At 38.8% G+C, this 13910-nt stretch overlaps 2 protein-coding genes across 2 annotated transcripts; one reads left to right on the plus strand and one right to left on the minus strand.

Moving 5' to 3' along the window:
- The first annotated feature begins 4986 nt into the window (after nt 1–4986).
- LOC143900307 (very long chain fatty acid elongase 1-like) lies at nt 4987–7768 on the plus strand. The gene is made up of 4 exons (XM_077411486.1): nt 4987–5096; nt 5158–5432; nt 5663–5965; nt 6030–7768. The coding sequence occupies exons 1-4, from the start codon at nt 5090–5092 to the stop codon at nt 6183–6185; spliced, it is 741 nt and encodes a 246-aa protein (XP_077267612.1). The 5' UTR covers nt 4987–5089; the 3' UTR covers nt 6186–7768.
- A 3825-nt stretch (nt 7769–11593) lies between these two features.
- Nucleotides 11594–13897, minus strand: LOC143900278 (carnitinyl-CoA dehydratase). The gene is made up of 4 exons (XM_077411426.1): nt 13500–13897; nt 13173–13426; nt 12797–13091; nt 11594–12566 (listed from the first exon to the last, which is right to left on the minus strand). Exons 1-4 carry the CDS (start codon nt 13606–13608, stop codon nt 12289–12291), a joined length of 936 nt encoding a protein of 311 aa, XP_077267552.1. The 5' UTR covers nt 13609–13897; the 3' UTR covers nt 11594–12288.
- Nucleotides 13898–13910: the final 13 nt, after the last annotated feature.

The following is a 13910-nucleotide window of genomic DNA, read 5'->3' on the forward strand; positions in this document are numbered from 1 at the left end:
TATAGGTATGCGCATTATATAAGCGCACTTATAGGGAAGATCGAGCGGATTTTAATGACCCGTTCTATAAAGCATCATTCTGCCATATATCCGCGCTTATCTGACCACCAATCTCAAAAGCAGTCGGTGAAAACGTTGGGAAAGTCTTTGTTCACTTCGCAGCGAACTTCCTCGAGGCGTGTAACTTCGAAAGCAGAGGCAGCCAAGTATATGTATATAGGTATACCTGTACACGGACGTTTCGCGTTCGTGACGTCGTTGACCGGGGCTCTGATTCTGTAACTCTTAACGACAATGTCGTTATCGTTGCGCGCAGGTGTAATATATGGTAAAAGCTGTGTGCGTGACGACAATATATCTAACGATAACGACGCTGTCGTTAAGAATTATAGAATAGGGGTACACGAGAGCTTGCGCTTACTTAAAGCGTAATCTGCAACAAAAAAGAAATAGAACGAAAAAACGCGTGTAATCTACTCCATAAAAAAAAAAACGGATAAATAAAAGTTTGATAAATGGAAATTTAATAATCGTTCCAATCGATTCAATATATTATACGCTCGCTTCTTTTCACGTCACGGAGAAGACTAAGGCAAACAGATGTGGACGAGAAAGATAGAGGCTCGGTAGCAAAATGTTGAAAAAGAAAAATATGTACGCAGAGACCGTAGAAATTTAAAGGTCAAGATAAAAATGTATCAATCCTTGATGATGATGTAGTTAAATGTAATTTCTTATGTTATTTCTTATATTAATTGAATCGATTTCATTAATGAATGTTGGTAGCGTTCGAGAAGGAGGGATGGCATTGAAGTGAAAATAAATACCGATATATGTATTAGGCTCTGTGATAATTAAAGAGAAAATTGGGCAAGAACCCAATTACTTTTTCTTCAAAATACATTTGCTGGGAAAATTTTATTAATAAAAAATACGAGATATGAAAACTATCGTCTTTATGCAAAAATTTACGGATGTAATCTGCCGTTATAAATAACAGAAGCGTGTGTACCTATTAGAGCTTATGATAATCTGGTCGCGTGTCACGCAACGAGAATGCACGTGCAAATGCCAATATAGTAATCAGTATTATAGCTAATAAAAATATTTCTGATGTAGCGTTTCTTGTGATAAGAGAGTGTGTTCTAATCATACATGCAGGAGGCAGTGTGTATAATCATCATACACACTTCTTCATATATGTTTACGTGTTTCGCGCAGTTATGTACACGAGATATTTTCCAGAACGAAGCAGGTACGCGGCTTTCTGCCTAAGCTGAAATATAATCAGATCTCGTTTCGTGCACAGAACTCTCAATAGACACCGTTATTGCGCTCGCGGATAGACATACGCGCGTGTTCGAGCGAGTGCCCTCCGCAAACCTCGTCGATTCTTCGCCGATTCTGTACGGATAAAATTCGCTTCGAGATAAATTCCGCGTCTCGCAAACATTATCGTTAACGATTCATTTTAGGTTGCAATCAAACTGTTCGTAACAGTGGTTCTCCCAAAGTTTTCCTGGTATAGGTTAATATATATCTCTACTGTGGAATGGATCATTTCCTTTGGGAAGAAATTTTTGTATTTCAAATAATATACTATATACTGAAAAGAAAGAAGTGTCAAATTAACACTGATATACTCGTATATACATATACGCAGCAATATATAATAATCTCATGGAAAAAATAATTCTGCTGTTGTAGCAAAATCTTCATTCTATTGTATATTCGTAGTGACAGCAACAAAATTTAGTTAACGAAACTAATTTCACGAATTATTCGTTATTATAGTAAAATCTGTTTTGTTGCGAGAATATAAAAAAAATTAGTTGAGTGTATTTGTCTTTAGAATCGCGTTATGCTATTGAAGCAAAATAATGTATTCTTATAGCAAATACACACATTTGCTATCAGAGCAAAACTACTGCTCGCTAGCCTCTGCATGGCATATTGTTGATCAGAACTCGGCTAATTTTGTGAGATATAAATATATTCGTGCATAAGACAGATACATTCCCTTTGTATTTCAAACCACGTGACATCAGTTATTGGATTTTGCAACGTGATCTTCTTCCGAAGATTACGTGATCCAAGAATGTAAACGCAATCGATTATTAATATCTATTAATTTAATTATGCATAGTTGCATCAATTTACTTCAAGCATTTTAATTAATCGCAAATGCTTGTGAGTTTATAAGAATTTCACCTTTTTATTTCAACTATTTTTTCTTGGTTGAACTATATATGAAACTTCGTTTAACTATATAAATGACTTTATTCAAGCAAGTTTTCTTCGTTTAACTCAATATAATCTCATTTCAAGATTAGGTATACATTGTTGCGTATATACGAGTATATCAGTGTTGAGTTGAGACACTTTTTTTCTATTTACATACAATTTTTTCTGTGCGCATGTGTTTGCCTTTTAGTTATCGATTAAGACTCAAATTGTTTATTCATTAACTTTATAATGTGTCGATATTTTATTCGGGATTTATATAATTTTATTTTACAAATACAATTGTATAAAAGCATTTATAAAATATAATTATAGTATTCTGGCTGGGATAATATTTTTTGCAATAGTTTTCATAAAATGCTCGTTGACATCAATAATATTAAATTGTGTATCAACTTAATAATGTAAAATTACATTTCTAACATAAAACTGCGTTTCAAGCCTGAATAGTAATCAAAAGCATAAACGCAAAATTCATAAAACTCACAAAAATGATTATTAGGCATAAAATCCTACCTGAAAATATTTATTCTGTGTGTTACACAATATATATAAATACAATTTATATCTTCTTATATGATGGCAGAAATGTGTACCGGGTTATTTATCGTGTATTCTGTCCTAAGTCGAACGCCCCATTTCCGAACTTCCGTTCGACTCGTAGCTGAGAGACACTATATTTTATAATTTTATATCGTCGCGATCGCAAACAGGATGCTATCGCGTGATGCCGCGAGCGTTGGTAATAAATTTCGCGGATATATGAGACGCATCAGGTTCTGTTTGCGCGTACGCGAAAGAGGGGAGAAAATGTTGCTCCTCGTTGTCATCGTCGTCGTCGTCGTCGTCGAATAGAACGAGACGATATAACCTGTTGCTGTCGGGAGTAACGACGTAGAGAAGAAGAGAAAAATATGGTATTTTATATCCATCCACCTCTCTCGTAAAACCCAATGGTTGAGTGCGATGCAGATACGATCCGGTACGCGCGCGCGCGCGCGCGCGAAGTACGACAGAAGGGGCGAGAATGCCGACATGTCACACCCAACCATGTAAAGGATGTGTGTGTGATCGCGTCTTCTTTTTCTTTTTCCCTAGAACTCTCATTACGCATCCGCGGGTCCGCGAACGACGTAGTACTCGGCGACGTCGTCATCTTTGTCCTTTGACGAAAGGCTGTTGTCGAGACCTTTGGACAATCGGAGTCCTCGCACGTTCAGAAGGTCGCGGAACTTTTTCACTTTTTATACATTTCTCAGCGGCGAACGAGTTATGTTCAGGTCTGCGCGCTCTTGAGACTGAAGCGAACGAATAAAAATAATATACTTTAATTTCCTTATTGGCACGTTTCCCTCTCGACTTGATGACCTACCGCGTGGTGTGTTTAATTGATTTTTTAGTACATTTTTATTATTGTCACAATCAGAAATATCGTATTGTATGTCCAACGAATTATGCACTTGTTTCCTTTTGACGATGCGACTTTATTATAATTAGCTTCCATATATCTAAAATCTAAATCAATGCTGGATAATATCATATTTAATTTCAAAGAAGTTTCTGTCTGTCACATTGGATATGAAAGAGGTATCGATCTTGTCAACGGCGGATCTTGTTTGACAGTGGATTTTGCTCAACTTTGGATCTCTGGATATTCGGGATTATTCCCACAAATAATGTACGAATAATCGCGTCGCTATTAACAGTGCGACTTCCGGGGGAGATTCCATCCGCGAGATCACCGTTGATATTTTCCCTTGCTCTCTCTCTCTCTCTCTCTCTCTCTCTCGTAAAATTCTCGGCGCAGCAGCACCGATTTCCACTCGTTCAACTCGTTGCGCGATACACTATATAATATTGCACAATGCTTTTAATTCCCATTCTAAGATTATGCCGCCTTGCTTTAACGCGTCGGGAGGCTTTGAGGGCTATAACTCCGTCATGGTCGTTAGTCACGTTATATGACACCTTATGAATCTTATTAGCGTCTTGACCTGTAGCTATAACCGTGCAATTATACGAACGGTTGAAGACAATATTATAACGTGGTAAACGTAAAAAAAGAAAGGACCCCGCACACATCACATCAGGGAAAATTGACCTCCCGTCGAATTTGCTGAAATTGTAGTATGATGTAGTTCATGCCGTCCTGATCAAGAGTCATAATGGGCCCGAGGTCAAAGGTCAATAATAGTGCCTTATTATTCGAAAATTCTATTCTTTGTGTATATCCGCACGTGAGCAGTGTTGTTGTGTGCGTATATGTGCCATTCTACGTATGTGTGTGTGAGCGTAGCCTGGTTTGATACATGGCAATAGTAATATGGCGTTCGCAATATGGCCACCTACAAAAACTAATGCACGGATCGAGATCAAACTTGACCACCATGTTCACCGTCGAAAAAGGGTTTTATTTTTATTTAAGCATGCGTACCGTGAGTGGCCATATTACCCTCACTGACGTTATATTGCCATCTGATCTCGTACTCTCCGGTGTGACACAATGGTAGAGTTTCAAGATTGGTGATAGCTATAAAAGGAAGACAATCGGTGTAGCCAGAGCCGAAACTCGCCGAAGTGAGATTCGGCCTCAAATAATTAAGCGAGCCGATTCTCGACGACTCGACCTACGAAGCTAGGTTCACATGCAAATTACACATACTTATGCGTAATATATAACAGCCATGAATATGTAAATGCGTGAATAAATATAACATCAGTATATATAGTTTTTAAGTTGCGGTTTCTCTTCGAAACTTCAGTTTTATTTTAGGATTGCTAGGAGAAACATACTTAAAGTGAAACTGTGGCTCAACTGGAATCTAAACATTATAATTCGGAAATAATGGCTAGTAAGTTCTAATATATATATATCAAAATTATGTGTTAACTCATATTATATAAATTTCATAGATGCGCGAACGATGGAATGGCTATTGTTATCTTCGCCGATGCCAATTATTTTTATATTGCTGGCTTATTTATACGTCGTCTACTTTATTGGACCGCAATTTATGGAAAACAGAAAACCGTATTCGTTGAAAAGGTTTATACAATGTTACAATCTTTTTCAAATTGGTGCAAATTTTTGGCTAGTGTTTAACGTCATGAAAGATGGTAGACCGTTCACTGCCGTGTGGAGATATTGCGAGTCACTCGATAAAATTTGCAGTCGTAACAGTGAAAAGGTATGTTAACCTTTTAAATTGTCAAAAATAAGAAATAATTTGCATGAATTTAAATTAGTACACTTTAAATATTTGAGAATTATATAATAAATAATTGTTACTCATACGACATACGCAATAATATTGATAAATTTCAACGTGTGAATTTGGAGAATAGATATAACTCTGTAAGAATTAACAGAATTGAGATAATAACGATTTTGCAGATAGATATAATTTTCTTATTGCAGATACTTGAAATTATATGGTGGACACTGTTGCTTAAAATAATTGATCTCATTGAAACCATAATATTTGTATTGAGGAAAAAAAATCGTCAAATCTCATTTTTACACACGTACCATCATATTTCCACGGTTATCTATGCTTGGACGACGCTCAGACACTCTCCGCAAAGTTTCCTCATGACTATCATAGCACTCAATTGTTCTATACACATGATAATGTATTCCTATTATTGTCTGAGCACTTTTGGATCGAATATGCAACGAAGACTTCTACCATTCAAGAAGTGGATTACTCTTATACAAATGGTAAGCTCTGAATTTAATTTGTCGATATACTTGTTGATATTAAATATTGCTTTTATTAAAACAGGCACAAATAGTATTCATAACGGTGGGCAGTTCGCAAGGTTTCATACTTAACTGCGGTAATATGAATGTGAAATATTTTTCTGCCGCGACATTTCTTAATGGCATTGTAAACTTGTCATTGTTTTCCAATTTTTATAATTTTTATAAGAAAACCTGATTGTGAAAGTACAATTTTGTTGAATGAAAAATGAGCATTATTATTTAGATTAAATTAACGTGATTCTGATATACATGCGTATTTGAAATTGTAATGTATTACAAAATGTCAAAGCGGTTTTTTCACTTCTTCGTAGCGTTGTCAATTAATTAAGCATTTACGTGTGAATAAGATGGAATATTTTCACGCGTCTCACAAATGCGTTCGTCGCTCTCTCGTCTGTATATACTAATAAAGAAAACTAGACCGACTGGCTGGCACCGTTTCGGTGCACGAAATGCGAGAAATATGAAATTTATTTTCTCACTTTGAACTGGTATATTATTCAAAGTGTTTCTCACGGTTTTTTTTTCGGCTCAATCTTTCGCTTTTTTTTCCTTACGTCTTTTCATCGTCTGGTCTTTCCATCCGCTTTCTTTTCATTTCATTAAATCCGTGCAGCTATATCCTACAAATCCAGGCGTAATTCCAAATGTTTTCCATAGCCTATTAAACGATTAAAAACATTCCCAGATAGCCAAATGCTGTGAGTTTTTTGCCATGTTGCCAACAATCGTTAATGCAACTAATTTTGACAAACTCGGGACAAGGTGAGACAGCATTATGCTTGTCGGGTTGAACTCATATGAATTATATTTCTATTAACAGCAAATTAATTGCAACGTAACAGCATCAATTTGTGAGGGATTTGTGATAGCACATGTTGCAGGCAACACAACGTACCAATATTGCGGACCGTTTGCTCTTAAAATTGCGTCAACTGATTGGCAGTATTGTTGTGTGCGTATGTGCCATTCTACGTATGTGTGTGTGTGTGAGCGTAGCCTGGTTTGATACATGACAATATTGGCAATAGTAATATGGCGTTCGCAATATGGCCACCTACGAAACTAATAGTGCACGAATCGAGATCAAACTTGGCCAGCATGTTCACCGTCGAAAAAGGGTTTTATTTTTATAATTCGAAGTATAGGTTCCAATGGAAATCCGCACGAATATAGAAAACGGGTTAACTAAGAACCAGGCGCGGTAAATAATGCGCAAAATTTTATTTTTATTTCTATTTTACATATCTTCCAACCTTGACTGCGCGCCGATTGAATATGTCAGACTTGAAACACGTTACAGCTCCGGTTGGAGTAATTAAATTCTTCCCTCTACACCTAATTAAATCAATTCGATTTAATTTATGATGCTGTTTGCATCTAAATAACTGTAAAGAAATCATTGCGAAAAATATTACCTCAGCCAGAGTTCGAACCTGGAACATCCTTCATTCCGTGAAGGTGTCATACCAATTCAACCACTGAGGCATGTTACATGGGGATTTTACTACTCCAACTGGAGCTGTGTTTCAAGTCTTGATAAATAGAAATGAAAATAAATCTTTGCGCATTATTTACCGCGCCTGGTTCTTAGTTAGCCCGTTTTCTACATTCGTACGGATTTTATTTTTATTTAAGCATGCGTACCATGAGTGGCCATATTACTCTCAGTGATGTTATATTGCCATCTAACCTCGTACTCTCCGGTGTGATAAAATGGTAGAGTTTCAAGATTGGTGATAGCTATAAAGGAAGACAATCGGTGTAGTCAGAGCCGAAACTCGCCGAAGTGAGATTCGGCTTCAAATAACTAAGCGAGCCGATTCTCGACTACTCGACCTACGAAGCTACGTTCACGTACAAATACACATGCATATGCGTGTAAAAAGAATAGAATTTTTGAATAAGGTACTATTATCGACCTTTGACCTTCCATATCTCGGAAACTGTCCATTCTTTGACCTCAGGCCCATTATGACTTTTGATCAGAACGACGTATGAACTACATCATACTACAATTTCAGCAAATTCGACGGGAGGGCCAATTTTCCCTGTGATGTGTGCGGGGTCCTTTACGCGAGTGAAACCGAATATTCCCAAACGGGAAGAAAAGAAAGGAGATGGAAAAATAAAGCGCGTTTGTTACGCGAGCCAAACTCTTTCTTCGCTTTCTTTCTCGACGCGTTGATAAAATACGGATTTCCTCCGTATTTCGTGGACAGAATAAGAACAAATAAGAACGAGGCGAATAGAACGGGATTGAACTATCTGAAACCATCTCGAAAACAGACTCTCCGCACGGATGCGGGGAGAACCCGAACGAGGTCGTGCACCGAGACACATCTGCGCGGTTTCCGCAATGCACAACGTACGTAAAACGCCCCATTTGGCGAAGAATGCATCCTTGTGGTAGTTTGTGGTTCTCCCACGCATAAGGCAGAACATTTCCTCCGCCGCGGCTGTGCGCCGGCTCGAGCCGCTAATAATAACAGATCGTCGAGAGAGCGCACAATGGCGATTCGTGAAAGGCCCCTCCGCGTTGGTCTTAAATGCCATGTATTAAGCGCAGGCCGATCACAAAGAAACTGTGCACAGGAACGAGCGCTCGCGAGTCTCTCGACAGCTGACGGGCGGATGACGAATGCGCCTCTCCGGGAATTGCCTCGTTAACGATTTCGCGTACGGCCGGCCGTTCTTCTTTTAGACATATAGGTCGTTGCAACGGCGAGGACAACGCGCAACCGTGTGCCAAGAATTTAGCGAACCGGTGGATCGCCAGGAGGGAAAGAAGCAGGGAACGGGGGAGACATCTACGCATAAACAACGGCGCGAAACGCGCAACAGCGTGCGCTTTGTATTCCTACAAAGTACTCTGCGGCGATCTAGGATATTTATACTGTCGCTTTGTATGCAAGCCCAGTGTCCCTTAGAACACGAAGTTATGGAGCGAAGCGGATTCGCGGATCGATTCTGTTCGCTCATTACGTTTGGTATTTGCGTTTGACTAAGTTTCAGCCAATTCGCCTTCGACTTTGCTCCGAAAGAAGCCCTATGGAGTCGTCTTCGAAAGTCGTGTCCGAGAGAGAGAGAGAGAGAGAGAGAGAGAGAGAGAGAGAGAGAGAGAGAGAGAGAGAGAGAGAGAGAGAGAGAGAGAGAGAGAGAGAGAGAGAGGGGAGAGAGAGAGAGAGAGAGAGAGAGAGAGAGAGAGAGAGAGAGAGAGAGAGAGAGAGACAGACAGAGACAGAGACAGAGACAGACAGAGACAGATCAGGCGATTCCGCGCTACCGTGTACCGGTCCGCGTTGGTACCTTTGCGTTTAGCGCGAAATGGGATAGGGGCATGCTCTGTTCAAGACATAAATCATCTTGCGTCGCTTTTTCAAGCAGTTACAAGTACCGAGGGACAAAAGGGTACCTCGCGGTTGACGTATTACCGTCGTGAGTACCTGTCAAGAGCAAAGAAACCGGGGGCGGCAATGAAGACCAGGGGGAGGGAGAGAGACGCGAGGGATAACGCCAGGCATAAGGGAGGAGAGCCTCACGAGAAAAAAGTCAGAGGAAAGAAAGAAGCTCGCCATGAACCGTAGCCCATGAAGCAGACGGAACGTTCGCCGAGGAATGTCTACTAGGAGGGAGAGCTTTCCTGGTATGGGCGGCTCACTTCCGGATTTATTCTGCGATGGACTTTCGATTCTGACGCTTGGTTACATTTATACTAATTACAAAGGAAACGACAGAGAAGGGGAAATTACAACAATACACCTGCACTCGTTTCGTCGTGTGTGTGTGTGTGTGTGTGTGTGTGTGTGTGTGTGTGTGTGTGTGTGTGTGTGTGTGTGTGTGTGTGTGTGTGTGTGTGTGTGTGTGTGTGTGTGTGTGTGTGTGTGTGTGTGTGTGTGTGTGTGTGTGTGTGAAGCTGGAGTACGTATCATTTGGAAACTCAAAGTTGAGAATTCTGGCTTTCTTTTTAATAGTTTTATAATTCTTTATAGGTTGGACAAATATATGGTTCTGGTCATTATTAAAGCACAAAAATGCCTCAGGATAAACTGAGACGATCACCAAAAACTATTAAAAATTAAGCCAGGATTCTCAATACTTTATGAGTTTCCATAAAATAATACATCAGCTTTAAACACTCCGTTTCGTCACCTCGCGACGGTTTTAAACAGGCTTGACGGTGATGTTTGCGTCGGTTGACTCTAATTATTTTCGCTAATTAAGCCCGCGCGGTAGCTTGATCCGCGAATAATAAGGTTCTAGAATGACTCGAGATTCCAAGAGAAGTGCTTCCACAGGCATGAAGGCGGCAGGAGTCCTCAAGCATATCACGAGAGTATAGTATGTCGGAATATGAGTAATAAAAAAATACCAAGATAATATTAAAGGATTTAATAAAACGAACGTATATTATGTGCTTGACAGCAATAAACGAAATCCTTTTGCATTACATTGTATCTTTCCACCATCCATCCGGACATACCGCGAATGAGTGAATGAGAGCGCGAAGAGAATCAATGGAGATCAATAGATAAGGAGTCAGAAAAAAAGTGCACGACGAGTGATAACGTGAGGAAGTCGCAATTAGTGTAGCAAGATCACTAAAATTGCATTATAAGGGCAGTTGGAATATAGTAAAAGTAAAATCGCGTGCAATGCACGGTGAACGAGATCGCGTACAACTCGAAAAGCAAAGGATATCGTAATGAAAGGGGGAAACTGTTAATGAACGCAAGTACCGATCACCATCGATTGTTCTAGGCGCACGGACTGCGCAAATTACGGGAGCGATTCCCGGGCCCGGGCTAGTAACAGCCGCAATAGTAAAAAAGTGAAAGTACGTAATAAGCAATTGTAATAAATAAACTCAACAAGGAAGGCGCAATAAATCCCCCAGTAGTCGAAAATTTCCTCGCGATAAAAAAAAAGGCGCAATGAATCCAAAAGGTTACGCATATGTGTGGCTCGAAGTTGACTCATGCAAGATCAGAAGTTGGCGCCTCTCAAATGTTCCGAATATCCTTCATTCTATCCTTATATGTTAAATATCCAGATCAAAGACCTCTTCCAGATATCTTACGCTGAAATATACATCCACTTATCTGAGATAAAAAAAAAGGGAAAAAAGGTCTCTTAGAAAATACAATCTTTTTTCCGAAAATCTGTACAGCAGGAATTATAGCAAAGAAATGAGCACGTTTCATAATATTAGAGTACAAATTTATGGATGAAGATGCATTAAAAAAAAAAAAGAACGTGCAATTTATTTTGTCACATTTTATAATGTTAGACAGACATCAGATATGACGACTATGATAAGGGTTAAATATATTGGTATGTGAAACCGTGATTATTTTCCAATAAAGTGAGTCATATACCAATGGTATAATATTATAATTATAATTACAGAATATTTGTCGAATAGCGATGACGCTGGGCATTCAGAAACTATGTCTGTAGACAGAGAAGTGTTGGTGAACGTAAATTGTCCGATTAGGATGATACTCAATTACATAAAAAAAATTGCACGTGTCAGCGATACATGTAAATAAAAGTGAAATAAAATAAAAATCTTTAAATATATCTATTAATTATATAAAAGTATTAACTTTATTGCTGATATAGCGTACAATTTCGATTTTGATAAATTACAACGTAGCCTTTTAGTTAACTAAAATCAGCATTAAAATCTCATAGAAAACAATTTCTTTCAGGCGAGTTCGATTTGTGCGATGAAGTAAATTGTCAATTGAAGAATGTATCTTTTTACGAACCCTGTACAAATGGAATAGATATTCTTCAATCAGATTTAACATACTTTATCGTCACCTTCGAACGTAAATAATAATGTACGACTATTTTATTTATTAGAATTACAGGTAATATTTTTCAGGGGATGAGAACGGACAGATGATAAACCTCACACCACTTCTAACTGGCAAAGCAGCCAAAAAATATTGCGACATTCTATCGAAGATCCAAAGACCATCGCGAAAAAATTCTGTTAAATCTACGCTCAAAAAGCATAACAATAAATCTAATGAATAAATTACTTTACAATTGCAGCTGTGTTGTAAAGTATGTGCGTATGATAGTATTAATCCACGAGAGACTAGACATGGATATATTAAATGATACTTTTAATATGTACAATTTATCGCGCTGACAAAAATACATTATGAAAAATGGTTTATTAGGCTTATTTAGAGAGCTACTCTAAAAGTACATTATGTACATTATACATATATATACATACACATAAACGCGCTAGAAGTTCTTTATAATAAATTTTCATCCAGCTCTCGAATGCTCTCATCTCTTACAGTGATATCATGAAACTTCCCGTGCCTTCCAATTTTGTGATCGACGAATTTCTTGGCGCCTGGAACACCCTCCTCTAATATCAAGTGCGAAGAGTTATCCTTCTCGAACTGCAGCGACTCTTCTATATGCTTCGGCGAAAACATGGCAAAATATGTTGACGCACGATCCGCCAGCAAACTTTTCTGCGGGAATTTTACAAGAGAATTCGCCAAGTTCATTGCTGTACCCAGAGCTGGAAAAGATTGAATATTTGAAGATCGACACACGTTATTATTAATGATTTTATATAATTTATATAATTAAATGGCTTGAAATAATATGTATAAATATGAGAAAAAAAACTGTAAGATCGTTATCTTGACTTTTTTATTTTATGAACTAAGAATAGTTAGGAATTTTACACATCTCGTAATGTCTTCTCTCACGAGATTTATAATAAATTCAAAAGAATCTTTATTTTACCTGAACCGCAAGATGTGTATCTGTGCGCAATTCCCCAATTGAATGCATCCTGTGCAGTAAGCGCCCTTCCGGTCAGTATAAGATCCATAGCTCTGGAATATCCGATCATGGCAGGCAAACGGACGGTGCCTCCGCATAAAATTGGAACGCCAAAACGTCGGTTTAAGAAGCCCACCATCGCTGTATCCTCTATGACCCTCAAGTCGCACATTAGAGCAAGCTCGAATCCTATTCCAACCGCATACCCGCTCAAAGCTGCGACCAACGGCTTCTTAGCCAATTCAGTTCTATTCGCCTATAAAGAATCAAAGAGACCCGTTGGTATCCTGAACAAATGTGCCGTTTCGTAATTTGAGAGATTGCAGCGCGGATGTACCAGCGGTCCAAAATGTGGTACGCTTTCCTCGTTTTCGCCGTTATAGTCCGCGATTTCTTTGAGATCGTAACCGGCACAGAAATTGCCTCCTACTCCGTATAACACTCCCACTAACGACTCTTCATTATTCTCAAATGCATCCAGCGTTTCGGACAGTAGATGCGCGGTAGCAACGTCTAGGCAGTTCCTCTTTTCTGGACGATTAATACCGATAGCAGTCACCTTACCCATCTGCTTCACCAGTATCGGTTTTTCTGAAATGAAACATATGTGTGCCGAACCTTACGTTTATTCGTTACACTTTTCGTGATATTTCAAATACATTACCTTTGTCGTCGACACTCGCATTCGCCGCAGGCTGGGAGGTTAGGGTTCGTCGTACGTTATTTCTCAGCGTACGACTAAACGAACCGGACAATTTCCTTAGAGAATGCATTTTTCACGCTATAAATGTCTTCCGCAACAGTTTACACTTCTGAGAATATAAATAGCTTTGTGATGTAGCTTTCACTAAAAAATTAGAATGTAGGATTTTGTTGAATTCAAGCTACGTCAGGTAACAGGAATCTCCTCTCGATAGGTAACAGCACGCAAGATCATACGAATCACACGTTAATGAATTCTTTCTCTTCTTCCTCTTTTTACTTTCTTCAACGAGATTAGATTCGCGTTTAAAGTTTAAACACGCGTCCTATGGCGTCCTACAACACATGTTTTGTGGAATATATCGGCTACGTC

Source organism: Temnothorax americanus, unplaced genomic scaffold, assembly GCF_048541705.1.
Source record: "Temnothorax americanus isolate GAGA-0224 unplaced genomic scaffold, ASM4854170v1 Scaffold3, whole genome shotgun sequence".
Lineage (NCBI taxonomy): Eukaryota > Metazoa > Arthropoda > Insecta > Hymenoptera > Formicidae > Temnothorax > Temnothorax americanus.